General features: G+C 37.3%; 1 protein-coding gene across 1 annotated transcript in view; it reads left to right on the top strand.

The window, feature by feature from the left end:
- Window positions 1–27,816, top strand: part of CDH6 (cadherin 6) — a 123,590-nt gene that overhangs the window by 77,699 nt on the left and 18,075 nt on the right. Inside the window, exons 3-7 of the mRNA XM_025436254.3 lie at window positions 14,098–14,392; window positions 17,606–17,725; window positions 19,688–19,855; window positions 21,887–22,074; window positions 24,437–24,690. Coding sequence (XP_025292039.1) covers window positions 14,098–14,392; window positions 17,606–17,725; window positions 19,688–19,855; window positions 21,887–22,074; window positions 24,437–24,690 — 1,025 coding nt within the window. The remainder of the gene's footprint in view (window positions 1–14,097; window positions 14,393–17,605; window positions 17,726–19,687; window positions 19,856–21,886; window positions 22,075–24,436; window positions 24,691–27,816) is intronic.

Below are 27,816 nucleotides of genomic sequence, written 5' to 3'. Positions count from 1 at the left end.
CCAGCGGATTACTGCACTAGGGTTCAGTCTCCTTCCGTGAAGTCAAGTATCACGGGCCAGAAGACGGTGCCAAGCCGCTAAGGCAGCTGCAGATATGACTCAGAACAGCAATTCACAGAACTACGCATGTATAAAAATATGAAGTCTTCCTTATTATCCCAACCAAACTAAAAATAAAATGTGCACTACTCTTCACCTTGTTTGATGATCCTGGTAACTTTTGTAGATCCTTCTAGTAAGGCTATTTCTTATTTCATTTTAAAACATCATCCCCTTACGGCACAATTTGGAGTTCATATTATTTAAATCACTATGAAATGGTAAAAGTCTGATTAGGTCTCATTATTTTTTCAGTACAAACTTGAATGCATCCAACAATGCAAGAAATGACTATTGCACTTAGGGTATACTCATGTTTTAAGTTGGAATAATCGTAATTAAGTTGTTAGGTTGGAATTAATATCATAATCTCTTGTGTTATTGAACCAAAGTTTTACTGAGGGAAAATCACTCTTGACTTAATTTCTTGCCCTGAATGCTTCACCTTTTTAAGAGCAAAATAATTAATTCTTTGTTTAAAGTTCAACTCTGACCTTCAATATATTGAGTAGTGTTTTATGTCAGGTCCCAGGGCTCCTTTTTCAATTAGTACTTTAGATATTGAATTTGAATCTTCACATACTTATATCTTTGTAAACTCTGCAAGACCCTAGACTACATGTTTTATTCATGTTTGTATCCTTAAAAGTGCCTGGCACAGATATGCACAGTGGAAACAACCAAATATTACTTGAATTAAGCTGCAATGACTAAAGAGATAAAAACCTGCCATGTAATCTAGAAGTGTTTCCCAGTTTATTGGTGTGCATAGTTTGATATGGATATCACTGATAGTGTTTTGTGTCACTGGGTTGACAACTGAAAATCTAAAGTCTTTAAAGTTCAAGGATATATTAGGTAGTAAACATATAAACTAAATTTATTATGTCTTTCCATGGAAGCTACCTCTGGAAATTTCACATCAAAATGACACAAATATTTTATGATACAATGGAAAAAGCTCAAGCTACCTTAGTGCAAACCAGAGAAACTGAAGACAACACAGTTGTATGTGCATAAACAAGAAAGATAAAAAGAGAATATACAGCAAATAATATCATATCATAAAAGTTCGTTCCTTTAGGACTTTTACAAATGAAAACCAGACATCATTTAGGGTCTCAGTATAAGAAAGTTTGAAGCAAAATGGGAAAAAGTGAGAGTTGACCAATAGAAAGCACATTTTTCCTAAAATTCCTAGAAAGCTACATTGTGCAGACAATTCAAGGGCCTGGCAAAAAAGAAATCATTTAAGACCTGAAAATGTTGATTGCAATGATTCACACACAGAAAATCAACTATGGGGGAAAATGTGATAATATAGGAAGAGAAAAATTCTATATAATGACCAATTCTTTTCTTTACCAACTGTATGTTCTCCTAATCAACATATTTTGAGTTCTCAGAGGAAAAATAATCATTTCTGGAAAATAATCTCATCTTAACTCTTTCTACCATTTATAGATGAGCACAATTCAGAAGAGAAACAGGAAAAAAAGATGCCCAAAAATTCGGCTTTAACATACAGTCATGCAAAATTTTAGCATGCTTTATTGTTTTCTTTCTACAAATTGGGAAGCATGAGACTGGCTCATTTCCTTACTTAATCTATAGCCTACAGCTTCTTCCTCACCCTCACCCCCTTCCTCACCTCACCTCCCAGTGAGGGTAAATACCTTCCGGAAAGCAAACTTCCACTTTAGAAGTCAAGTAAAGCAGAATGGACTGTAAAAAGTTACCTTCTTGTCCAACTGTATCTTTTTTCTCCACTTTCATTGAGAAATAATTGACATACACCACTACTTAAGTTTCAGGTGTAAGGTATGATGTCTTGATTTACATGCTGTGAAACAACTATTACTACACGAGGTTTGGCGTGGCTAGGATTCATCTCATATAGACAAAAAAAAGAAAGGAAAAAAATTCTTTTTGTAATGAGACGATTTGTATCTTGAGTGTCCTATCCATCTTCCCAACTATGGGTATTATGTAAAAAGAGTAAAAAAGGGAGGGGCTATTTATCTTGTGCAAAAGCTCTGATGTTGGTCATCACCCATCCACCTTCCTTTTTAAGGAAAATATTTTTAGAGCCAAATCAAGAAAAACTAAGTGACTTGGTCCAACTTGAGTGGCAGTATTTTACTCCATTTTATCTCCCTTCCAACAGTCTAGACATCACTTACTTCAGTTTTAAAATGATAATGCAGCAGTTGAAACTTTACTACAATGGCAAACCATCAAGTACTTTCTAAAGAAAGGAAGGGTACGAGGATACGGGATAAAGAGACAGAATAGAAAACACAACACAAAAGGAATCAGTGCCAGGCAGGCAAAGTGATTGGAGTAGCAGAAAGTATTTTAGACATGATGGACAGATGAAACAAAAGCATAATTGCTTAGAAATTGGAACTGTATGAGAAGAGCCCTCAAATTCATGGCATTAGCTCACTTGTGAACACTGTCTCCAGCCTGGCCATCCAGATCCTACACATTTCTCTTCGCTGATTGTTTCATCGGCCTCTTGAAGGAAGGAAAGAAAGAAGGGAGGGAGGGAGGAAAGATGGAAGGAAGGAGGAAAGGAAGAAAGAAAGAAACAAACAAAAAAAGAAAAAGAAACTGTTCAAATCATAACTTATAAACTGGTTCCCAAGCAAGGAAAACTAATAAATGAATGTGTTTATAATGTTATCTCCTAGAATCAGTCACCAGAACTTTATGAGTAGGTTACAGAATTCCATTTAGTCATCATTTATTGAGTACATTCAGGATGCTTGAGAGTTAAGATTTGAACAAGAAATAGTCCCTCTCTCAAACAAACTACTTGTTTTATAAAAATTGTAACTTGAACTTTTTAGATTCTAAGAGTCAATATAAGAATATTCCTTCCTACATATCTTTTACTGCTGAAGAAAAACACATTTTAGGAAAAGTCCATTAGCTAGTGAGAAACCTTTTTTAAGAAATTTCTGCCATTTGAGTCATCATGTCTCAAATGTCTGCATTTATATTTTAATATTTTCTTCCAAAGTGTATGTGTCAGAGCGAGAGGGGAAATCAGAGAGAAGGGACCCAGGGAGCGTCCATGTACCTTTGTGTGGGCATGTGTCCTTAGATATGACAATTACTAAAGAGATGATACCATCAGGCAAAAAGGTAGGATTGTAACCAGTGAGTTACGGTGCCTTACTAAATCAACTTTTGACTGGGTATCTGGCTCTCAGCTTGATTTACCACTGGCTTTTTGAAAATGAAAATGTTAGACTAAGCAAGAGCTGAGACTAATGTCACAGTCTGCCAAAGACCTTGGCCATCCAGAGTCAAGCTAAAGGCAGTAAACAATGCCTTTTTGGGGAAATAACTTCATGTGATGAATAAACCAAAAGGCATTTGTTTAATTGATAAATCCCAAATGAACAATAACATCTATTACAGTTTGTATCATTTGTGCCAATAGAATTTACAAATAACTTAGCCTGGGGTCTAATATAATAAATACAATGAATGCAGAAACCTCTGTAATCATCCTGGGGAGTGCTGTGTGGCAGTATGCTCTGGTGTGAATTAGCATAGACACTGGAGACAGGCAGATCTTGGTATTCCCTCCTGCCCATGCCCTGAACTTTGGGTAAGTTACTTAACCTCCCTGACCTCAGTTTCTCCTAAAGAAAAAAAAAATGGAGAGAGTAAATGTTAGCTCCTGGAGTCATGAGCATTAGCTGATGTAACACACAACACTTTCTTGCAGTATGTGACACATAGTAAGAGCTCACCAAAGGTGAGTGTTCTTACTTTTTGCTGGGATTCTTGAAGGACCACATTCAATTTCAGACCACCTTGAATTCCAAGGATAAGGAACTACTGCCTTAGTTTCCTATGGCTGCTGAAACAAATTACCTCACGCTCAGTGGCTTCAAAGAGTACAGTCTTATTATCTTACAATTCTGGAGGTGAGAAGTCTGAAATGGGTTTCACTGGGCTAAAATCAAGGTGTCTGCAGGATGTTCTTCTGGGAGCATCCGTCTGACTTTTTGGGCTTCTAGAGGCTGCCTGTGTTCCTTGGTTCATAGTCTCCTCCTCCATTTTCAAAGTCAGCAGCCTACTGTGTCTCACACACACACTCTGAACTCTGCTCCATCATCACATTTCCATCTGACTCTAACTCTCCCCTACCTCCTTCCCTTATAAGGCTTGCCTGGATAATCTAGGGTAATCTCCCTGTGTAAAAACCTTTATCTTCATCACATCTGTAAAGTCCTTTTTGCCAGGTAAGGTAACTTAGTCACTAGTTCCAGAAATTAGGACATAGACATCTTTGGGAGAGCTATTATCCTGCCTCCCACAACTATTACAGCACTAAAGTTTTGTTCATTTTATAGTTACTCTGGTACTTTTGACATTAAATTCAAGGTATTGAGTATAAAAGATAAATGTCAAGGGAATTAAAAATTTTCTCCTGAGTTTAGATTTAAAATTCTTTTGCTTTTAGCACTTTGTCAGAAATTCTCCTCCACATAACACAAGGTCTGTTTCAATGGTTATTAAATCTAACAAAAGATAAAAATTGAATTGAGTGGGGTCGTGTAGAGTCTCTGCAAATGCAGAATCTGTATAGTATTATTTGAATGTATTTTAAATTTACAAAGTACACAAATGAGAAAGAAATGGAAGAATAGAAAGACAATAGACTACAGACAGATGGATAGATAGACAAACAGAATTCAATCAGTGGTTCTCAATGGAGGCAATTTGTCCCCCACTGGACATTTGGCACCATCTGGAGACATTTTTGATTGTCTTAACTTGAAAAGTCCTACAGGCATCTAGTGGGTAGGGGCCAGGAATGCTGCTAAACATCCTATAATGCATAGGATAGGTTCTATTACAAAGAATTACTCAGCGCAAAATGTCAATATTGCAGAGGTTGAAAATCCTGAATTAGATAGATCTTTGTAACTCAGCACTTAAAATACGGTTTGGGAGGGGCCTGGGTGGCTCGGTCTGTTAAGCACCCGACTCTTGATTTCAGCTCAGGGTCATGAGATTGAACCCCAAGTCCAGCTCCGTGCTTAGTGGGGAGTCTGCTTCTCTCTATAGCTACCCCTCCCCCCCCACTAAAATAAATAAATAAATAAATAAATTTTTTTAATTTTTAAAAAATAAATATAATATTGTTTGGTACAGAGTAATCCTTTAATGAACGTTCATAGATCTGAATGCAAACATTCAGAGATAATATTTGTGTTGTAGTTAACAGAATACATGGAGGTATCAGATCATATGGACTCAAATACTGCTCGTTGGTTGTATGATGCTAAGAAATTACTTAACTCTTATTTTGCCTCCGTTTCCTCATCAGTTAAGAGGAAATATGAAGAGTGTCATGATGCGTAACAATTTATGTATCTATGTAATGAGTTCAGCACATTTCCTGGCCCACAGAATAGGCTTAATAAATGTCTGCTATTATTATTTTCCCAAAACCCAGCCAGACCAGTTGTCAAACAGATGAATCATATAAGAGAATGCTTTAAAGATAAAATATTTCCACTGTTATAAAAATCAATCAAATTATTTATATTGTATAGAAGAATATAATTTTTCAGGTCATTATAAAAAAGCAACATAGTCCACTTGAAAAAGAACATGGGATATGGAGGCAGCTTGATCCTAGGTTTTGTCAGAGAAAAAGAGATTTTTCTTGATTTTTTTAAAGCCCATTTAATGTATCAAGAGATGGGCCCAACCAACTAGAATAAAACTCATGAATTCCATTTATAAATATAGTCACCAAAAATTACTGGTTCCAGGCTCTTGGCTGCAGGTCATGCTTCCATTCCATTCCCACTGACTTCTTAATTTTTTATACTGGGAATTGGCTCTTCCTGTCACCAAAACTCATTTTGCTATTTCTAAAATCAAGGGAGGGATTCCACAGACCTGAAGTCCTTTCTATATATACTTGAGATTATGTATCTGAAGTCCCCAGGGAGCAGTGGCAGGTTTATGGGTTAAAAGTGAAAGTAGACTGGTTTTTGTCCATTTCCTTTTGGGGCAATCATGTGGTGAAGGAGAACCCCCTCTTAGCCCCCAGGAGACTTCCCAGGCTTCTCCAGGGCAAGGAAGGGATGGATGATCCCATAGTTGGTACCTATCAAAGACAAAGCAACCCAGTAGCTGAGACCACAGGAGCCAAGGGTAGTGGAAGTCACAGTCAGACATCAGGAGCTTTTTTGATGGCAATGAGGCATACAGGATGGAGATACTCAGCTTTGATCTTGGAAAACTGATATCATGCTTCCACCTGCCAAAAAGCACAGATGCCACTGAGGAAAGTAATGGATGAGAGATATCTCCAAGAAACCAGTGGGCCAGAGGGCAATACAAGGACTGCCCTTGACTCCAAAAGCCCCCAAGTTTCCCTCTGACAACAGGCCATCTGAGTCTCTTTTCTTTATACACCCAGATGGTATCTTGGACTGGATCAGGGGTAAGGGGAGAAAGCAGAAGCCAGAAAGACTGAGATTTATCTAAAAGAGTTATCTAAAGAGACTCTATTATTGAATCAGGTAGACGTTATTGGATTGCACTAAATTATTGACTCGATGTGCAACCTAATATTGAGTTCCTAATACTCAATAGGATTAGAGCTTAAGGGATAAACTATAAAAAAAAAAAAAAAGGAAGCTGCATCTTCCCTTGCACATCTGAGTGCAGTGTGCGAAAATATGTGGCCCAGCAACTCAAGGGAAGCAGTGTTTCTATTTTAGCTGACTTTATTGCTTTTATTACCCCAGGCACATTCTCAAAGCCTTCTCTGATTTTCTCCCACACTGAGCCTTGAAACCATGCCACGTGCTCATGCTGGATGCTAAATCATTTCTCTTCCATCAGTAATGTTACCTCATCCAGGAAGTCTCCATAAACCATCAAAGGTTGACATGTTCCCTGACTCTAACTTATCCAATATAGAAGTGCCTTCTATGCTATTCTCCCGCTTTTTACTTATCTTATTATTCCTAATACTTAATAAGAGTACTCAAGTGTCTAATTTCTGCTTTTATTCAGAGTCAGTACTTCCAAGCCAAACTGCAAGTTTGTAGAAGGCATGTGTGCTGCGTTTTTTTTATTATTTTATTCACTGTCTCATGCAGCTCTTCAGGCCCATATATGTTTTCAAATGGTCTTGGTTCATAAAGTTAAATTAGTTTTATTATTGGAATAATGTTTCTGTGAAATGGAGCATTTTCCATTCATTATCCATTAGTTTCTACAACAGGAGGATATTTAAAATATAGCACCATAAGTCTTGAAGCTCCTTCACCTTTAACAGATGACTTCTGTCCCAACACTCAGTGTACTTATAATGTTCAGTGCACTCACTGTATTTATAACTTGTCTACTTTCTTCACCAAACCCAATACATGTTAGCTTTATTATTGTACTAAGATTTAATTGATTATTAAAGAAAGCTTTTTAGATCTAAGGCAGTACCTTGAACTCCTCCCTCAGACTGCTCAGATTGGACCATGTGCCTGGTGTTTGGTAGTGATTGCTAAGTGATCTGGCAACTTCAGGAATGTATAATCTTGGTACATAGAGTCACACTAAAATCCAGTGAGATGGGAGATGGAGGACACTAAGATTTATTGATTACTTTCTATATGTCAGAACCTTCATTGATTATTGATATTTTGTTGAATTTTATCTTTACAAAATTCATTCATTCTTTCTTTAAAATCATTCATTATTGAGGACCTATAATGTCCAGTATGTCAGGTGCTGAGAATATAGAAATGAACTGGACAGTTTTGGTACCTTCCTTCACGCAACTTCCAATCTAGCTATTTACTGATTAAAAAACATGAAAACGAGTCATCAAAAGGATAGAATCCTCTAATGGCTAAGTGGGGAATAAACTGAGAATGTATAGCAGAGGAATCTAACTTAGACTAGTAGCTTAGGGAAGGCTTTCCTGAGGAGATAGAGATTATGCAGACCTGATATAGGAGTGGGATCACCAGGTGAAGTTCTTCAAAAGGACTTTATGCCAAGGGGACCATATGCAAGGAGGCCTAGATATGAAAGAGATCAATGTATCCTTTAGGAAGAAGCAGAGTATGCTGGAATATGGGTGTCAGGGAAAGAATGGTGGCTGAGGAGGCTAGTGAAGGGGCAGAGACCACTGTGGACTTTGGAGGCCATGTTAAGGAGTGAGGCTGGGCACTTTTAGCCTGAGAGTAAAGAGAAAACCCTGGAGGACTGAATTAGAATGGCATCCTCAGAGTTGGTGTTGTTACTGTTTAAGTCGGGCCAGTTGTGAAAAGAAAAATAGACTGAGAGGAAGCAAGACAGAGTATGTGTCAGGGCCTCACTGCGATAGACCAGGGAGAAATGGCAGTAACTTGGACCAGAGTGGTGGAAATGAAGACAAGCAGGTGACTCCAGATAGATGCAAGAGGTAGAACTGACAAGAGTTTGGTGGCTTAATGAAGTGGATGATGGAGGCAGAGGGGAGGGTCTAGAATGACTGTGGTGGCCTTTACGGAGATGGGACAGAGGAGCAGGTTTGGAGAGAAGGTGATGAAGTAGGCTTGGAAGTACTGAGTGTAAGTTGTCTACAAGTTGTCCACAAGACTCACCTGGAAATCAGATGCATCTTTGACTCTAGATCTCCAGAAGATGGTCTGCCCTGGGGTCATCTATAGGTTTGGGTATCGAGGGCGCACAGATAATATTTGAATGTAGAAAATAGAGAGATGATCTCATCAGGGGAAAAATATGTGAAATGAGGAAAGACAAGGATCTAAGACATCGGCTTAAGGGTGACCAACTGTTAAGCAGCAAGTACAGGAGGAATAGCTGGCGATGTTCCTTATTCTGAGTTCTATCTTATGGATGACAGAATTATACTAAGCTAGTGTCATTAATTTAGTTAATTAAGCAGGAAAGTCAGAATTCAGACCCAAATCTTTCCACCTTCTGAATACTTCATGTTTATGATGTGAAAATGATTTATTGAAGCATTTCTCTGAGCCGTCCTTTGAGGCATTTTACATATGTTATTTTATTAATTTTCAGAGTAATGTCCCCATAAACTAAGTATCATTATTATTCCTAACATAGAGATGAGAAAACTGAGACTCGGAGAGATTAACGAAGTTTCCCAAAGTTACACAGCTAGTACCTAGCATGCATTTCCACCCATATCTCTTTTTTTTTTTTAAGATTTTATCTTTTTAAGTGATCTCTACACCCAACATGGGACTCAAACTTAGAACTCCAAGATCAAGAGTCACATGCGCCACCGACTGAGCCAGCCAGGCTCCCCTACGCCCATTCCTTTCCCTTGCCCAAGTCCATGCTTTTAACTATTGTGGTTATACTAGTTAAGGCAGCCCCAAACTTGAACACTCATCAGAATTACCTGGAGGGGCTTCTTAAAACACAGATTGCTGGATGACACTCCTTGAGCTTCTGATTTGGAATGTTGGTGGGGCCTGAGAATTTGCCCCATTTCCAACTAGTTCCAGCAACCTGCCACAATAACATGCTGCCATCAGCGTTTTAATTTGTAAAGCAGTCATCAGATATAAAGTAGTTAACTCATACTAAGTCATTAACATGCAAATTCAGCATATTAAAACACGTACGTAACATAAAATTTTATTGAAAGATATTTTTATTTACCTGACCCTATAATCTCTAATACAGAACCTACTTCCAATCCCCACCATATACTTCAAGCAAGGCTGAATTTCTTCCTGGTATAAGCTCTTTACAGCCTTCACAAAATTAAGAATATTCACTAGCATTGCAGAGAGCGAAGTATGTACTATACACATATATACTCAATATATATATGTGTGTGTATATATATTGAATTCAGTGAAGCCTCAGTTTGTCCTAACTTGATTGTAGACTTATTTTCTTAATTTAAAATAATATTCAATCTGTTTAGCAGAAAGATGTTCTCTCTCTCTGCTATAACTCCTTTCTCTGTCTCAGCCCCATTCAGACACCTTTTCACAACTGTTCTCTCATTGCCCTATGACATACCTGATTATCAACCTTTAACACTTCCTAAATGGCCACATAACATTGGCACTATACTCTATGAGCCTATCAGCCATAATCTAATTTTTTACTTCAGCAAAAAAATCACCTAACCCCTTTTGGGCTGTTGTGGGTAGTTCTCCAGGCACACCACAGAGGTAAGCTACGGTTTACACTGTTTTCTGTCTCGATGATTCATATGCTTAGAAGATTCAGTTTGATTACTGAGCCAGATAGTTACTTGGTGACCCATAGGTAATGGGAGGAATAGGGCAGCATTAGCTAGTTTCATAAACCATGAAAAACCTGCACAATTAGTGTTATACTTTTGAATTGGAGTCAAAATCCAGATGAGAGCTGGCACACGTAGCGGGTAAAAAGAGGCTGGCACTGCTTTGGTGTTACCCTCCATGGGGCCATGTCTACAACCCCAAATCCTTGTATTTATTTGTCAAGGTGCTGCACTTTAAAATAATAATAAATCAACAGAAAAACAAAGACCACGAGCTCCTTCTGGAACAAAATGTTGCAGGTACAGTAGTAAAAAGTCCTGCCAGCCCCAGATGAGATGTGACTTTCTGAGGAAAGTGGATAATTTTTACTTGATGGTGAATCGTTAAAAGTGAGCCAGATGATTAAACTTAATGGAACAGCCACATTAAACTGAAATTAGTAAAAACATGCCTCGGGCAGCCTACAACCTTTTATTTGTTGTTGTTTAACTTCTGCCTTTTACAGTGGCCATGATGAATGACATCACAAAAGAAAAAATCCAATTAAAATCTAAGTGCTCAATAAACCCCTAATGTCTGGTTGCCACCACCACGTTCACTAGCACTGATGTGTTATGTTTCCTCTTTTCTCCAAGAAGAGAGACAAGAACTGGCCCCAGGGGAATTCAGTGGAAGGAGAAAGAACACATAAAGGCTTCTGGAGGTTTCTGCTCTCTGCACTCTATCAGACATAGGCACTGCACTTCGAGGGGGATGAGGTTAAACTGTTTTATTATCAGACAATGCCTGAGTAAAGAGATGCATTTTCCCAGTAGTTTTCAAATATTGATAAATCAGAATTGGGATCTGGAGAGCAATCCTGTTCATACTCTTAGTTGGTGTCTCCACTGCCCTTTCATACTGTCTCGGATGTTTGTTCTATAAGTCATCGAAATGGTCTCTCCTGACAGCTAAAAATAAGTTTCTGATTACTTTTACCTGAATAAATCTTGTGACCAGATGCGGTATTCACCTACTAAGTTGCAACAATTACAATATTGAGAGTGATGAAAGAACCGGCCAAGGGAAGTCTACAATCTTGTGGAAGGTGGAATCTAATATATCACATGGAAAGACAGCAATTGCCACCCGGTAGAAGAATACTAGCTTTTGATGACAGATTTTACCTTAGAGATACCATGTGTTTGTAAAATTGGGTTTTCAAGGTCCTCACGACAAACTTCTCAAAGTCAAAATAAGAGCCAAAACGTTCTTCTTACGAACGAGGGGCTAATAGGAATGATATCTTAAAATGCGCTTTTACTGCATGTTTATATAGGAATTAATATAGTATTTGGCCATGGACTCTAATTAGATCTTCCTGATAGCCTGGTCCTGTGCTTCTATTAACCTCATTTTATTGATAAGGATCTTGGCTCAGGGAGGCTAATTGACTCTGCTATGACCTTACACTTGGTGAGTGAGAGAGAATGAACACAACTCCTATTTGGGACTCTGGTGCGGTGCCCCCTGCCCTGTGCCAGGTTTGCTAACCATGGCTGCCCGGAAGCCAGATCCAATGGGCAGTGATGTTGGTTTCATTACTCATGACTTAATGAAATAGCTTTTTAAGAGCTCTCTTCAGTCATTAGAATTTGACAATTGAGAGTTAAAGTTTCCCCAGTGGCTCTTTCTGTGTAATCATGGTTTCAACATTTCCTTAGCTTATCACATTACACAAATCATGGAGTCCTCTTTTGTTTTACATTTCTTATTGCGTTTGTCTCACTTCTAAGCAATCCCTCCCCGTTGCCATTTATCTTCCATTATTTCTGCCAAATTGCTTTCAAGGCTACTAATTGTATGAATAATATTCTCTTCCTCAAACTCTGCTATTAACCAGCATTAGCTGTGTGGCATTGGACACAGTATGCCTATCTCTAAAAACAAGAAGGTTGCACCGAGTAATCTATGGGGGCCTCTTCTTGTGCTCAAATTCTAATATTCTGACTTTCACACAAGGTGTGTATATGACTTTGAAAACACTCCATAAACCGGAGCCTTGGTTTTCTTGACTCCACGATGATGGATTCAGTTAGCTCACATTCCCCAAAGTGTGTTGGAAAACCGTCCTCAGGAATGCCAACACCCAAAAAGGTTTCTTCACACAAGGATGTTGGGAAACCTAGATTAAATAAAATCAAGTACAGTTTTAAACTGTAGGCATTCACTGCCTTTAATATGTTAATGTACACTGGGTGACTCCCAAGACAAAGACAGAAAATGAAGTATTTCCCAAACATGGGAGCAAAGAACCCCTTTTCCTTAGCACTTTGTATAAACGATAGTCCATGAAATATACTTTTAGAAAGACTGGATGAGCTTATTTTAAAAGTCCCTTTTTGGCTTGAGAGTCTGTTTTCAAATGCCTCAAAGACACTACTCTGGGCATTTTGTGTAGTATGAATCAACAGGACACAGTTGGCTTACCTGTTGCTAGTGTTGCCGCTCTTGTAACACAACCCATACTCTGTTTAGACAGAGCTAAAATAAGGTTTAAGAATTACCTGCCTTCCCAATAAATTATCTGGTCTGTATGTAGCTGATACTTATAATTGTGACCTTAAAATAGCTTCCTTGATTTTCACTTCTGCAAATTCGTGAATAGGGTTAGCTTATCTGAAGACCTAGGAAAAATACTTTCTAAACTTTTGCTTAGATAGAGAAAAGGGGATTTAGGGACACAACAGGAACTCAACACTCTTGAAACCATCTCTGAGATAGGCAACGTGGGCAAGTGATCCAAGATAGAATCATTATCTTCTACTTCAATGGTATATGAGCATTTGCTTAATTCAACCTTTAACCCAGACCCATTTCATTGACACTTAATCTCATCAGAGCCTCTGCTTGATTACCTTCAGGAGCAGGGAACCCACTACTTCATAAGGCAGACTATTCCATTTTAGTCTGGCTCCACTTTTTAGAATATCCTCACCTATATTAAATGAAATTCTGAATATTAAATGTTCTTGTTCAAAGTGACCTTGTAAATTACCTAGTCAAGGGATTTTCAAAGCACTGTTCATGGCAACACTTAAGATGTTTCTCAAGTGCTTTGAGTTGAATTTCATACATAATTAAATAAATACATATCTTCCCAGAAAAGTGATTATAAACTGTCTTATAAATAAGACTCAAAGAGACTGAGTAGCTTCCCTAAATTCACCAAGATAGGAATATATAGAGGCAGAATGTACTCAGGTCTCTGTTTCAGAAATCAAAATCCTTTCCTCAAGAGCATATCGTTGCTCTTGTATGTCCAGATACATAAAAGTGAGGAGGAGAGTGTACTTGTAGAATCTGAATGCTGTCGTGAAAATAAGAATATAGTGAAAAAAGTTTCATTCCAACCAGGCTAATATGTCCTTGGGTCAATTGCTATTACTCTGGCCTTTAGAATTCCCTTCTTCAAAACAAAGATTACTGCATTTTCTATAAGCTCTGTTCCAGTTCTGGAAAGTTCTATAATTGTAAGGAAACATATTCTTTAATGAATGGCATTACTATTGAGGGCTTAATTAAACAGTAAAAGGAAAAAAGAAAACCTCCAAACCTGTATCCCTCAGAAAGGATTGAATGAAAGTTGACATAGCAAGCATCATAAAGACAAACAGTTTAGAATCACATGCTTGACTTTTACTTTCTTTAATTTTTTTTTTTTCTACACTAGTTACATTCAGACCAGGATAGAGGAGATGGATCACTTAAATATATCCTTTCAGGAGATGGAGCAGGAGATCTCTTCATTATCAATGAAAACACAGGGGATATACAGGCCACCAAGAGGCTGGACAGGGAAGAAAAACCTGTTTACATCCTTCGAGCTCAAGCTATAAACAGAAGGACAGGGAGACCCGTGGAGCCTGAATCCGAATTCATCATCAAGATCCATGACATCAATGACAATGAACCAATATTTACCAAGGATGTTTACACAGCCACTGTTCCCGAAATGTCTGATGTTGGTGAGTGAGATGCAATTTCAACCACACAATGTTTCTCCTCTAGTACATCAACTGAATAAGGGATCCTATGAGTGAAATTTGCTGAGCTGAGTGAATTTAGATGCTAAATTCTAAAACTATCGTATTTCAAACAATTCCTTTATGACCTTTTTGTAAATGCACCTGCGTTTCCTAATGTTACTTTAGTCTCATTTTATCATTATCTTTAAGAAAATAGCATTTCCTCTCATGATAAAGGGATGAAAAATGGCAGGCAAGAACAGGAGGAAGAAAGAGACATCACCTCATCTACTTCCTACCCCCCAAGTGCCCACTCTGCTCCTCACACTGAGAGACAGCAGCCCTCTCCACCTCTCTTAGCACATATTGGTACTGGGCCTGAGGTGAAGATCTCCCCAGTGTAAAACAAAAGCCTAATTTACAATCCAGACTCAAGAGTAATAACAGTTGCTTTAATTAACTATGTATTTGAGAAAGAGCCCCAAAGAAAATTTTTTTTAAAAAATCCATAAACAATGTGCAGATGATGTTGTCTAGGGGATATATCCTTTATTAAGTGATGGATATTAAAAGATTTTCATGACATTAATACAGTGAATTAATATTTTGTGCACAGTTTTACCAATTTCAAAGTTAATAAAGTTTGCCTCTAATTTGCTTAAATTGGGAGAAGGTCAACAGAATTTAAATTTTAAAAAATCCTACTGACATCAGTCTTAGCCACATTAAAATACTTCATGGGAGACAGTGATAAATTTTAAGCTACTTGAACCAAGAGTTATTTTTATTTTCATTCAGTATCAAACTCAGAAGGGCTAAATTACATAATAACTTTTCTATAATTCTGTGAGTCAGATATCAGAGGCGTTTTGGGTCACAGTTCCAAGACTTGGAAAAACCTAATCCATGGAAATTATTGTAAACCCTCTAAATCTTTCTCATCAAGAAGTTGCTCATCTCATTATTAAAGCCACTCTGTATTTTCAGAAAAACCACAAACCATCAACAAAGCAAAAAAGAGGGATTAGAACTCTCTTAAAAGGAAGATTTTAAAAGGAAGATTTGTTAGGAAAAAGTATTTTTCCTCTATGCGGTAAAAGGCAGGAAGCATTAATGAAAGATAGTCTCATTGTGAGCACCACCCAATAAAACAGTTTCTAGAAAACAAAACTTGATGTGCAAGGTGTCCCTGCACAACTATGGGGGTGCCATTCACTTTTGAAGCCATTATAGAATTAAGTATGTATTACAAATATTTGAGGTAGCTAGAATTAACGTGTCTTGAGGAAGGAAAGTTTTTCTAATTTGCACACAGGCACAGTTATGTTCATATTAACCATTATCATAAATTAACATGTCATTATTATGATAGAAAAAGGCATCTTAAAGAAATTACATCATGATTGGGGGACAGCAGCAGGGTGGTATAAATGCACTTTGATGTTAAACAGACCTGAGTTTGAAACTCTACTAATAAGCAGCAACCCGATGTCTCCAATCCTTCAGTTCCGTATGTACAAAAATAATAAAGGTCAACGCCTAAGGATTATCATGAAGATGAAATGAGAAAACAGGTGCAGAGCCCCCAGTATAATATCTGGCAACTAACAGGGGCTTAAAATCCAGACAATCATACCTTAAAGCATTCAAACTTAATAGTGATGTCAAATAAGAATGTGGGTGTTTGTTCATTTCTACTCTTAGCTCTTGCTCTAAAATCATATAAATGCTTTCATTCTCCCCACCTTCCTTCCCATATTACAAGGACGGGTGGTCTATCTCATGCATCAACATGCTAAACCCAGAGCATCCAACCCTAACACGGCACAATATACTTGCCCAACAAATGGGATTGTTTAGCTATTACAAAAGCAATGTAAAACTTCCATATTCCCTGATTGTACCTTCCCTGCCCTTTCCATGGACTCTAACAGTAAGCTTACTGTTTCTCTGATATGAATATTGAAAGTCAGCCATGAAACGATCTTCATCAGAGGGTCTTACCCTTTTTGGAAGTTACAGATCCCCATGAGAATAAGGTAACATCTATAGATCTCCTCTTCAATGAAATATACATGTAAGCAAACACACACAAGCTTGTGTGGAATCTCATGGGGGTTACGAATACATTGATGATCATTAGGTGACAATGGTCCTTAAAAACAGAATGCTTTTCTAGGGATCCCTGGGTGGCGCAGCGGTTTGGCTCCTGCCTTTGGCCCAGGGCGCGATCCTGGAGACCTGGGATCGAATCCCACATCAGGCTCCCGGTGCATGGAGCTTGCTTCTCCCTCTGCCTGTGTCTCTGCCTCTCTCTCTCTCTCTCTCTCTGACTATCATAAATAAATTTTAAAAATTTTAAAAAAATTAAAATTAAAAAAAAAAAAGAATGCTTTTCTAATATACCATAACCTTCTTTGTGTTTTTTTTTTTTTTTTTTTTTGGAATTACAGTTTCCAGATGCGAATGCTCTAGTATTCTAATTTAATCCAACACTATCTCTTTTAAGGTTTAAGGTCTTTCAATCTCCTAGAATTATCAGTGGGTACTTTTATTTGCAAGTAACAGAAAACCCAAATAAACTAGTTTAAACAAATACAAGTATTTATTGACTTAAGTCATACTTAAGTCAAAAGCAAAGTGGGCTTCAGACATGGTTTGGTTTGGGTTCAACTATTCCTCTGAAATTTTCGTGTCCTACTCAGCTTTGTCCTCAGGCAGGCATCTCTGAGGTCACAAAATAGCTGCTGCACTGACAGGGTCTAGATCAGCACATTACAGTATAGGAGAAAAAGCACCTATGACACAGAATTCCCAACAAGTGGCTTCCTGATTGAAGAACCCCAAAAGTAATCCCTATAGACAAAGTAATGCAAGATGCTGACTGACTAGGTCTGGATAACTTCCAAGGATGACTGTACCAAGAATCCAATCAAATCTCATCCTTTGGAGATTGATTGGTATTGGTTCCACCCAAGGTCATGACCATCCCCATGCTTCTCTTTAACTTAACCTTTACAACATTTAAAAATGTTGATCACACTCCTTCAGAGAAATCCAAGGCTATTTAACCTAATACTGTCCTGAAGTTCTCCATTCCCTTGCCATGAGAGTTTTGTACAAAAGTAAGATCATGCTTTCTCTTTCTGGCTATGCATCAAGGATCCATACGAACCCTTAATTCATTTTCAATTCATGTTTCTGTCATTACAGGCACATTTGTTGTCCAAGTCACTGCAACTGATGCTGATGATCCAACTTATGGGAACAGTGCTAAAGTTGTGTATAGTATCCTACAGGGGCAGCCCTATTTTTCAGTTGAATCAGAAACAGGTTAGAATTCCTTTTTTATCTTCTTTTTACAATCTATAATGTTAATCAACATGTTCAGCTGAGCTGGCATATTTCTTAGTTTAAAAAGTCAGTGTAATTGAATTTTCTTAGTCATCTGCCAGATATCAACAATATACTTATAAACATGATATCTACATAATTTCAACGAAGAAATCTGACAATAGATGTTTCATCCATTATGTTTATATAGGGTAGATTTAGAAAAACTTCTACAATGTTCTTTTTCCTTCTGGTTTGGGCTGAGGTTAAAGACCAATCCCTTCTGATAGCCATTAGGGCTATTTACAAATATTCCAATTCCTCTTTTTCTAGTTATTTGGTATCTCTTTTTCCTCCTCTGAAGCTAGAAATGGCTGCGAGATTTGTTTGGGTAGTATTTCAAGTCACTTCCAAGCAGAACTTTTAGACCTGGTGCACAATCCACATTCCTATCCTCCTGCCACAGAGATCATGAATGGAAACCAATGTTGACACTGGTTTCCAGCCTGGATGTCTGTTATCCTTAGCAGAGCTTCTTGCTGGTGTACTCAGAGCATGAACAAAAAATTAATGTTAGCTGTGTTAAGCGAGTAAGATTTTGCATGGTTTGTTATGACATTGTCTAGCTCATCCTCACTGATACCGTCCTAATCAACAAAATGGTTTCCTTAATGGATTCCTTTTTTTAAACATCTCATTTTTCTGCATTTTCTCCACAGAGCGGCATATTATCTTATGATGAATTGTTTCTTAGGAAATATTGCCTGTGCTGTACAGTAAATTCTACATATATTTTTGCTACCATAATAGGAGTCGGGTTCCTTTTGTACATTTTTCAAGCATCCATTACTGTTAGTAGAAATAAAAATTTTTCTAGATTACTACATCCAGTTGGAAATCGATGTGTTAAGAGGTGCAATGAACTTGGAAAGAATCCTAAGGAAAAAGAAAATGTTGAGTTGAAAAACAATAAGGATGAAAAATTAGAAATATGCAATGTAAAGGACAAAAGGCTAAGGGGAATCTCCTGTGTTTAAATGGAGAAGTACTGTCCTTGGAGAAGGGGGGTGCAGCTGCATGGTCACTGAAGCCAGGACTACAGGAATAAGATTAACCTGTTGTCTACTCATGTTTAAAATTAAAAAAAAAAAAAAGATATTTTCAGCTTCATTAGTTGTTAAGCACTGGAATGTGCTACCAGAGAAGGTTATAAAGCCTTTAAAGCCTTCAAAGACTTTAAAGCCTATAAAGATTTTTGAAAGAATGTTGTTAATTTAAGTATAAAGCCTACATAGAGATTAGGCAAACTTTGAGAAGTTCTTTCAACTACTTATTTTATAACTACCTGACAACAGAGATAAATGTAACCCAACATAAGAACATTGGTCACTGCTGGGACCAGTTGAACTAATGCTCACATCAGCTTTAGGAAAACTTAAGTCCTCTAGGATCATACAGGATGATAACTGTGGGAGAACTGATGCTGTGTTTTCTAAAGACCATAGTTTTGTAGTTTAGAAAATCCTCCCAACATTCATTACGGTTGGTATAGTTGATGAGCAATTAAATTAGCTCATTCGATAAAGCAAAACTCAAGCTCAGTTCAAATAAATGGCATAACAATTTCCTCATGGTACATTTAAATGTCTTTTATCAAGCAGCTATAGGAGGATAACATTGTACCACATGCCAAGTTACATTTTGCTATGTTATCTTATAACACATGATTTTTGTACTACCTACAATCTATCCCATTGTAGAATTGACTTGCACTTAACTCTCCTTGTGTGATAGGTGTTTTTTGTTTTTGTTTTTTTTTTTTAAATAGACTATCTCCCCCATGTGGTTGTAATTTCCTTCAGCATGAAGGCTATCTACAATCAAACCATGTTTGTATAAATAAATAATTTGATAAAGTATTTTTAATACATCCCTTTCTACTTCTGAATTTCACATCTATAGGCATCATCAAGACAGCTTTGCTCAACATGGATCGAGAAAACAGGGAGCAGTACCAAGTGGTGATTCAAGCCAAGGATATGGGTGGCCAGATGGGGGGATTATCGGGGACCACCACAGTGAACATCACTCTGACTGACGTCAACGACAACCCTCCCCGGTTTCCCCAGAGTAGGAACATTTGATTGAATGAACTTCTTCAGTGCACTTTTGTAAAACTCTAACATTAAGAATGATATTTATTTTCCATTGTTATTATCAATATTGGTGACCTTAGTAAGAACCATACCTTTATTAGATGGGCAATTTCTGTTATGGTTATTGTTGTAAAGGCAACACAATTGTTTTATTTTTCCTTATTAAAAAGACTACCACAGACATGAATTTGCTTGTGCAGAACATATGTACACAAGCGTGCTGCTATTGGTTAGAAAAAAACTGACTTTATGTTTTGTGAATTTAATCAGTCATGTAATCTCTTTTAAATCCTCATAAAGTTTTATAAGGGAAGGATTTATCATTTTACTGTTTCTAAAAATACAACTGGGGAAATAACCATGTACTTAATCCATTTGTAATCATAAATAGTTTTCTACATTACGGTTAATTGAGATATGAAAAGTCATCTCTAAAATCATTAACTCTCATGACTAGGTAGAAAAAAAAGAAGGAAAAACAACATTCTTAAATGCCCACTTTGTATCAAGCAGTATACTAGAGCCCTTCATAGAGAGCACTTCAAGTGGGTACTGGTTGTAATATAATATCTCTTCCAGGAACAAAATTCATTTCTGACTGTGATCTAAGAAAACTAGCTGAATCCTGTCTTCCAGGAGAAAATAGCTGCCCACCATTTAAAAGAAAGCCCACTTACCCAATCAAGGCATTTCTTTAAAGTTGGTCAGCTAACAGGGGCTTCTTTTATAATGGAGATACATATGGATCAACAAGAAATTGTTGAATTTTCTTTAGTTTTTTTCAAGCACTTAGTCACAGTGAATTGCAAAAAACAGAATATCAAGCTGATGAAATGGGTAGGAGAAAGAATTTACAGGCCCTAAAATTCCCAGCCCCACCCCCAGAGGCCTGAAATGACAATATCAGGTTTGCCCACGAACCTCCTTTCCAACATGGGAATGCCCTGGGGGAGGATAACAAAAGTATTCGCCACCACCTAGAAAACCACTTTCCTCTCCTTGGAGAGCCCGAGATCATTGCTGAATAATGTGCAGAAGGGAGTCACTCTAGAGGAAAACCTTGGCTTGTGTTATCATTTTGCCAAGGATGAGCCCTACACTTACTGAATGGATTAACACTACTGCATGACTATATTCTAGTGGCGTCATAGTCTGTGTCTTTTCCAAAATAATTTTGTTCTTCTCTCTCTCTCTCTCTCTCTCTCTCTCTCTCTCTCTTTTGTCCTAAGTACATGATGGTCTGGCATATATAAATTGAAACCCACACACAGTCTCCTTAAACTCATTTTGCAACATGAGGACATCAGAAAAATGTGCATCATAAAAAAAGGAAAAATGTACATCTACGAAATGCAGGTTTCAAATCAGCAGTACAGATACAAGAATGGGAGAAACCTACGCATAGAAAAAATACTGTATTGAAATGTAAAAGAAAGGATTAGTAAGGAAACAATTAGGAGCTTTCTCTCTCCATGCCTCTATCTGTATCCCTAACTACAGCCAGACCAGCTCCCTGTATGAGAGAGACAGTACTTGGTTACACCCTCCAGATCGCTGTCATTTATTTTCACCTTCAGTTGTTATTAGCAATGACACAAAGAACCCTTTTAAGAACTATCTCGTAATTGGCTCAATCACAGGTCAGGTTAAATTCTTCCCCATTCTTTCTGCTAGATGAGTTAACGGGGGCTTTGAAACCTTCTGCACCCCCCTCTAGCCGCTTAGTCTCTCCTGCCATCATACCGTGAACCTGCAGGCCTATTTACAGGACAAGAAAAGTGTTCTCCATTTGCAAAGAGACAGGTCATGACAGGAGAAATATTCTGAACAATCATGAAAGTAAGGATGTAAGGAGGCTAGAGCACCATTAATTATTGTGAGAAAAGTACCAATCTGCCTGCATCCCAGTAATGTCTGCAAGAACTGTTAGAAAATAGGTTTTGTCTTTATTATGATAGAGTATCCTTCATCTGTGCTTGACTTGTATCTGTCTGGTGATTAATAGGTACATACCAGTTTAAGACCCCCGAGTCTTCTCCACCGGGTACACCAATTGGCAGGATCAAAGCCAGCGACGCTGACATGGGAGAAAATGCTGAAATTGAGTACAGCATTACAGAGGGAGAGGGGCTGGACATGTTTGATGTCGTCACCGACCAGGAAACCCAGGAAGGGGTTATTACTGTCAAAAAGGTAATGCTAAAAATAAATAAATAAATAAATAAATAAATAAATAAATAAATAAATAAATAAAACAGGTAATGCTGTTTGTTAAATACCATGCAAATGAGACATTCACTTTTCTCTGCCTCCCCCCGGCCCCCGAGTAAGTGGGGCAATTACACCTCACATGAACATTCCTCTAGGTTCTTCTGTTACTAATTTTTTTTTTAAACACCAAGTCTAATGGTTGGCTTTTAGAAGTCCTTGAGAATCTGATGCATTCATTAATTTCATACTTTTAATAAATGTTAAGAACCTTCTAATAAGTATAAATAAATGATATAAATAATACATATTAAAGTACATAAAATAAATATTGTTAATGAATAATAAATGAACAGTGTGCCAGACACTATTTTAGATGCTGGAGGTACAATGGTACCTTCAGCAGAATGGTCTCTGGTTTCGCAGAGCTGCCAATCTAAGGCAGAAAGAGACAAGGAAATAAATTAACAAACAAACAAATGTATAGTTATAAATCCTGCTACATGCTTTGAATGAAGAGAGTAACACAAGCAGTGATAAAGATGGCCTGAATTAAAAAAAAAAAAAAAAAGATGGCCTGAATTAGAGAGAGGCTATAAAAAGACCACAAAAATAAATTAACACAAACTTCCAATGAGTTCTGTAGCTACTTTTTAGAACAACAATAATTTTTGTTTAATTTCTGAATTCCAATTTTTGCCCTATGTACTCATTCACTATTTACTCCTCAAATTTATCTAGCACCACGGAGCAGTACACAGAAGTGTGAAAAAAATTTAAAACCAATAAACTGTGTGCTTCAATAGAAATATTTATTCAATATAAAAATATATTAATTTTGGTCACTTTTTTTAATCACTGCACTGTTATCATGTGTGGTATAATATTTTCTCTCTCCTTTAGCACACTGTTATCTTTGCTGGTAAATATAAGCATAGGTGGACATAACTAACAAGAAAATTCTTTCCTCTTAAGCTTTGGATTACATGTCTCAATACCTGGAAACACAATAAAACATGTTTAAGCGACACTCAGACCAATGTTTTATACTATAATATAATTAGGAAGCCCATTAGTGTGCATTAACCTTTTTAATTTTCTTAGTGCCTTATCAGATTCAAACTGAAATTTTGCCTAGCCAACTAAATCACATTCACTAATGCCTTGATTAATTGTGTTTCTAGTGAGCCTTGTCATATCATCATCTAAAACTAAAAGTCAGCAATAAGCATTTGGGTTCACTATGTCTCCAGAAGTAGAGATACTTTTCCTAAAGACCTCTGACAGCAATGATCATTACTTTCGTTGGCAAGTAATTAGCCCAATGCCCTTATCAGGATATCATTTGGAATATTTTATCAACTCATGCACATGCAAAAAAAACCCCACAAAAAAACCAAAACCATATTAAATCTATTTTATCTCAATGAGGAAGAGGGGGTCATGGTACAAACGTGGTTCTCTATTCTGGGTGCACATCAGAATCATTCAGGGAGGTATTTGAAGGTATAGATTTCCACCCCCACTGCAGATATTTTAGTTTAATGATCCGGGGTGGGGTCCATATACTAGCAAATTTTTAAACACTCATTAAGTGTTCAATTACAGCCAGATATGACACAGAATAACATACTATGTATCTGCCAACTTGCCCCTGACATGGCTCCCTCCAAATACAAGAACTTTTTTTTTTTTAAGATTTTATTTATTTATTTATGAGAGATACAGAGAGAGGCAGAGACACAGGCAGAGGGAGAAGCAGGCTCCATGCAGGGAGCCTGATGCAGGCCTTGATCCCAGGACCCCAGGGTCATGCCCTGAGCCGAAGGCCACTGAGCCACCCAGGCGTCCCTACAAGAACCTTTTAAAGGAGATCTTAAGGGCAGCCCTGGTGACTCAGCGGTTTAGCGCCACCTTCAGCCCAGGGTGTGATCCTGGAGACCCGGGATCGAGTCCCACGTTGGGCTCCCCGCATGGAGCCTGCTTCTCCCTCTGCCTGTGTCTCTGCCTCTCTCTGTCTCATGAATAAGTAAATAAAATCTTTAAAAAAAAAAAATGTTTAAAGGAGATCTTATGAGATTCCCTTCCAGGTTCCCTTCCTTGTCCATGATACCTTGCACCCTTGCACCCACCTGTAAGGCAACAGTTTCAACCCACATTTTTCATCAGGATGGTGTAGTATCTGAACTCCCATGCCTTTGCCCAATATCACACTATGGGGTGATGTCTCTAAGCAATACAGTCATATTCATTTACCCATGTGATTTGCACTAAAAATGGCTCATGTGTTGTCTTTCTGTGTGTCTTGGTTGCTTCAAATATGTCTCTTTCTCCTACCCACCTCAAGCTCTTAGACTTTGAAAAGAAGAAAGTGTACACCCTCAAAGTGGAAGCCTCCAATCCTCATGTTGAACCCCGCTTTCTCTACCTGGGTCCATTCAAAGATGCGGCTACAGTCAGAATTATGGTGGAAGATGTGGATGAGCCTCCCGTCTTCAGCAAACTGGCCTACATCCTACAAATAAGAGAAGATGCTCAGATAAACACAACAATAGGCTCAGTCACAGCCCAAGATCCAGATGCTGCCAGGAATCCTGTCAAGTAAGCACACTTCTGCGACACGTCTCTTTCATAAGCTTTAGCCACTTGCTGTGCAAGTATCATCTACAAGTTAGAAAATTAATCCTTTTTTCCAACGAAACACTTGTGTCTTCCTGAAAAACTACTCTAAACAGCATCTTCACTCTCCTTGCTCAACATAAACATTATTTTGGCAGCAGTGTGAATCTAAAAAACACAAAGTTTGAGGGGAAAACACAAAATGATCTATAGGAGTTTACTACTCACATAAAAATGGTATAAGGAAATACAACAGAATGGCCTGGAATTTTTCTCTAAGGTCTTAGATTTGTCAAAGAGTGACATGGAGAGAGCTCTGTGATTTTTAACAAACAAGACACAGAGCTGAGAGTCTGTTTCTCAAGTTTGCAAGAACCTCTCATGTAACACTTACAGGCAGAATTATGCTCCATTTGGATGCGTAATTTTTTTCTTTTTCAGACATGGATAAAAATAAGAACCATTTCATGATTATGTCTGTGAAATCCTGGGGAAATTAATAGAGCTGAATCATAATTTATACTGTGTAAGCAAGCTCTATTTTCCCTATATATTCCTTATACCTTAGCTGTAAATCACACTGCAAGAAAACCTCATTGATCTTTGAAACCATAGATGCTTTAGTATTCTAGAATTTTATCATGAAAGCGCCGGAGTCAACAACTTCCAGCCTTGAGTCAGTAGTTTAGTTGACTAGATGAGAAAACTGCTAAATCAAAATATCATTGTATCAATTTGCCCCCATTAAAAAAAAAAAAAAAAAAGGCAGCAGACTGACAAGCTAGCGGAACTCTTGCCAGTGAGCCCATGGATAAATTCCAATCAGGGCACCTGCCATATGCCAGTTATGCTCTAGGCTTTAGAGATCTAACAGAGAACAATATCAAGTCCTGATCTCATGAAGCTTACTTTCTTATTGTGGCAGACAGAAATAGGCCAACAACAAATATGCATTATTTCAGATAAAATACATTGCAAGCAGTAAAATAGGACAGAATACGGAAACAAAGGGTTTCCATACCATGGAAATGGGGTACCATTTGACATAATGTAATCAGGTCTGCCCTTGGTAGGAATTCATCTGAGTAAACATTGAAGGCATGAACCACGATGATACCTGAGAGAACATTCCAAGAAGGGGGGGGAAAGGGTAAGGTCTGATAACAGAGCTTGCTTGGCATGAAGGAGTAGCAAGGAGGCTTACCTAGAAAAGAATAAGCAAGGCGGGGAGTGGTTGGTAGGGTAGGAGGCAAAAGGGAGGTATGGTGGTGAGTGTGGCAGGTCCTATGGGCATTTGTAGCTCTTGGTAAAGACTGGATTTTATTTGACTGAGGTAGGAAGCCGCTGCAAAGCTTTGAAAAGTAGTATTACCTAATCTAAAACTACTTTTTAAGAGGATCACACTGGCTGCCGCATGAAGAATATTATTGCAGATAAAAAGAGTTAGAGCTTCTAAGGCAATCATTTTCTAACTTTTCAGCCATAAGCTCTTTGTTCAAATGAAACTTGATGGCAAGTCCCACATCTAAAACACAAAAATGGCTGGCTTATTCTCAGGGAATAGTTTAAAATCATTGGGAAAATAGACTCTGTTGTCTTATCATTCTACTGAAATATCTATAGACTCCTTGAACTGGACTATGGTCAACCCAAAGCGGCCACATCTAAGCTCCATGGATCAAGTGTTCTTCCATATACATTTAATATTATTAATAAGGAAAATGAATAACAGACTTTGTTGTGCAACACAAATAATTTTAAGTACTTTCACAATGATTCTCTCACTTGAAGTTTGTCCTAAGTGTATGGAGAAAAAAAAATCTTAGCAAGTCAATGTCAAGACCAATTTAAAAGTGTTAATGCTGGAAGTTTATATAAATATGAGCTTTGTTACCTCTTTAATCAATCCACATGTTTTTAATTGAAAGAGATAATGTCTCCTGGGAATTCAGGCTACATTTTTGTCTATTTTGTTTCTTATAATGAATACCACTGCATTATTTTATGTTTTATTAAAAGAAGTAGTTAACTTGTCAGACTGGGTTGGCTGTCAGCTAATTTTAAAGTTTTTTATGCCAGCCTTTTCTTGGTACATATGGATTTCATATGTAGATATAGATTTAAGGATAAAAATACTAATAAGGGTATATTGGTATATAAATTCTATTCCAATGAGCCCTTTTTTAGGACAAACATGATTCTTATATTGGGAAAGTTCATCCACACATAGTTTTTGGTTATCCAAGATGTAAATATTGAACAATTAGGTGCTAGACAATATGTTAAGTACATAATTAATACTAGATAATCTTTCCCAGAACATTGATGTATTGTTATGCAGACACAAATATTTAATTCTTTAATTACATAAAATAATTTTCTTCCAGTAACTTTATCACAAATGCCCTTGACTTCCATGAGTCTTATAAAATGTCACTCTGAATAGACATTATGAAAAATTATATGCAAACATACTTCCTTTCATGACCCACAAATCTCCCTGACTTGAGAGGCTACATTAGAAGACAAATTATTGAATCACAGAATATAATAAATTTCTGGGGGGGGAGAAAGAGCTACCTAGCAAAATAATCTGCTATAATCATGTTAAGATTGATTACCTTGTTCCTTATCTGTTATGACTACAATTAATGTGACTGGGCGGTAAATATACTAGATATGAATTGAAATGACTTTGGAAAGAAAAACAAAAAACAGATAAGGCTTCATGTGCAAACATCTTTCCTAAACAATGTAAACATCTGAAATTTCCTATTAATTTTTAAATCTCCCAATTAAGGGAAATACTCAGGTACAATTTTGGTATTTCCTAAATAGTTACTTTCTCTTTAAAATCAAAAGCTGGCTTCAACTAAAAATTCCTCACCCCATACTCTTTATTTCAAAGGCTTAAACAGGAAAATATGACTACTTGTAAAACTTAAAATTATAGCAGGAAGAAAACAAAGAACAAGAAAAGATTACTGCTGTATATAATTGTAACAGCTTATAAAGGCAGTAAGCAGCACATCTTAAGCTTGAACTTTTCCATGAGGGAAAAAAATATTTGTAGCAATTATTAAATTTCTTGCAACATCTATGAATATT

The sequence above is a fragment of the Canis lupus genome, chromosome 4 (genome assembly GCF_003254725.2).
Source record: "Canis lupus dingo isolate Sandy chromosome 4, ASM325472v2, whole genome shotgun sequence".
Classification (NCBI taxonomy): domain Eukaryota; kingdom Metazoa; phylum Chordata; class Mammalia; order Carnivora; family Canidae; genus Canis; species Canis lupus.
The sequence above is the reverse complement of the archived record's forward strand: the minus strand, read 5'-3'. Positions and strand labels throughout refer to the sequence as shown.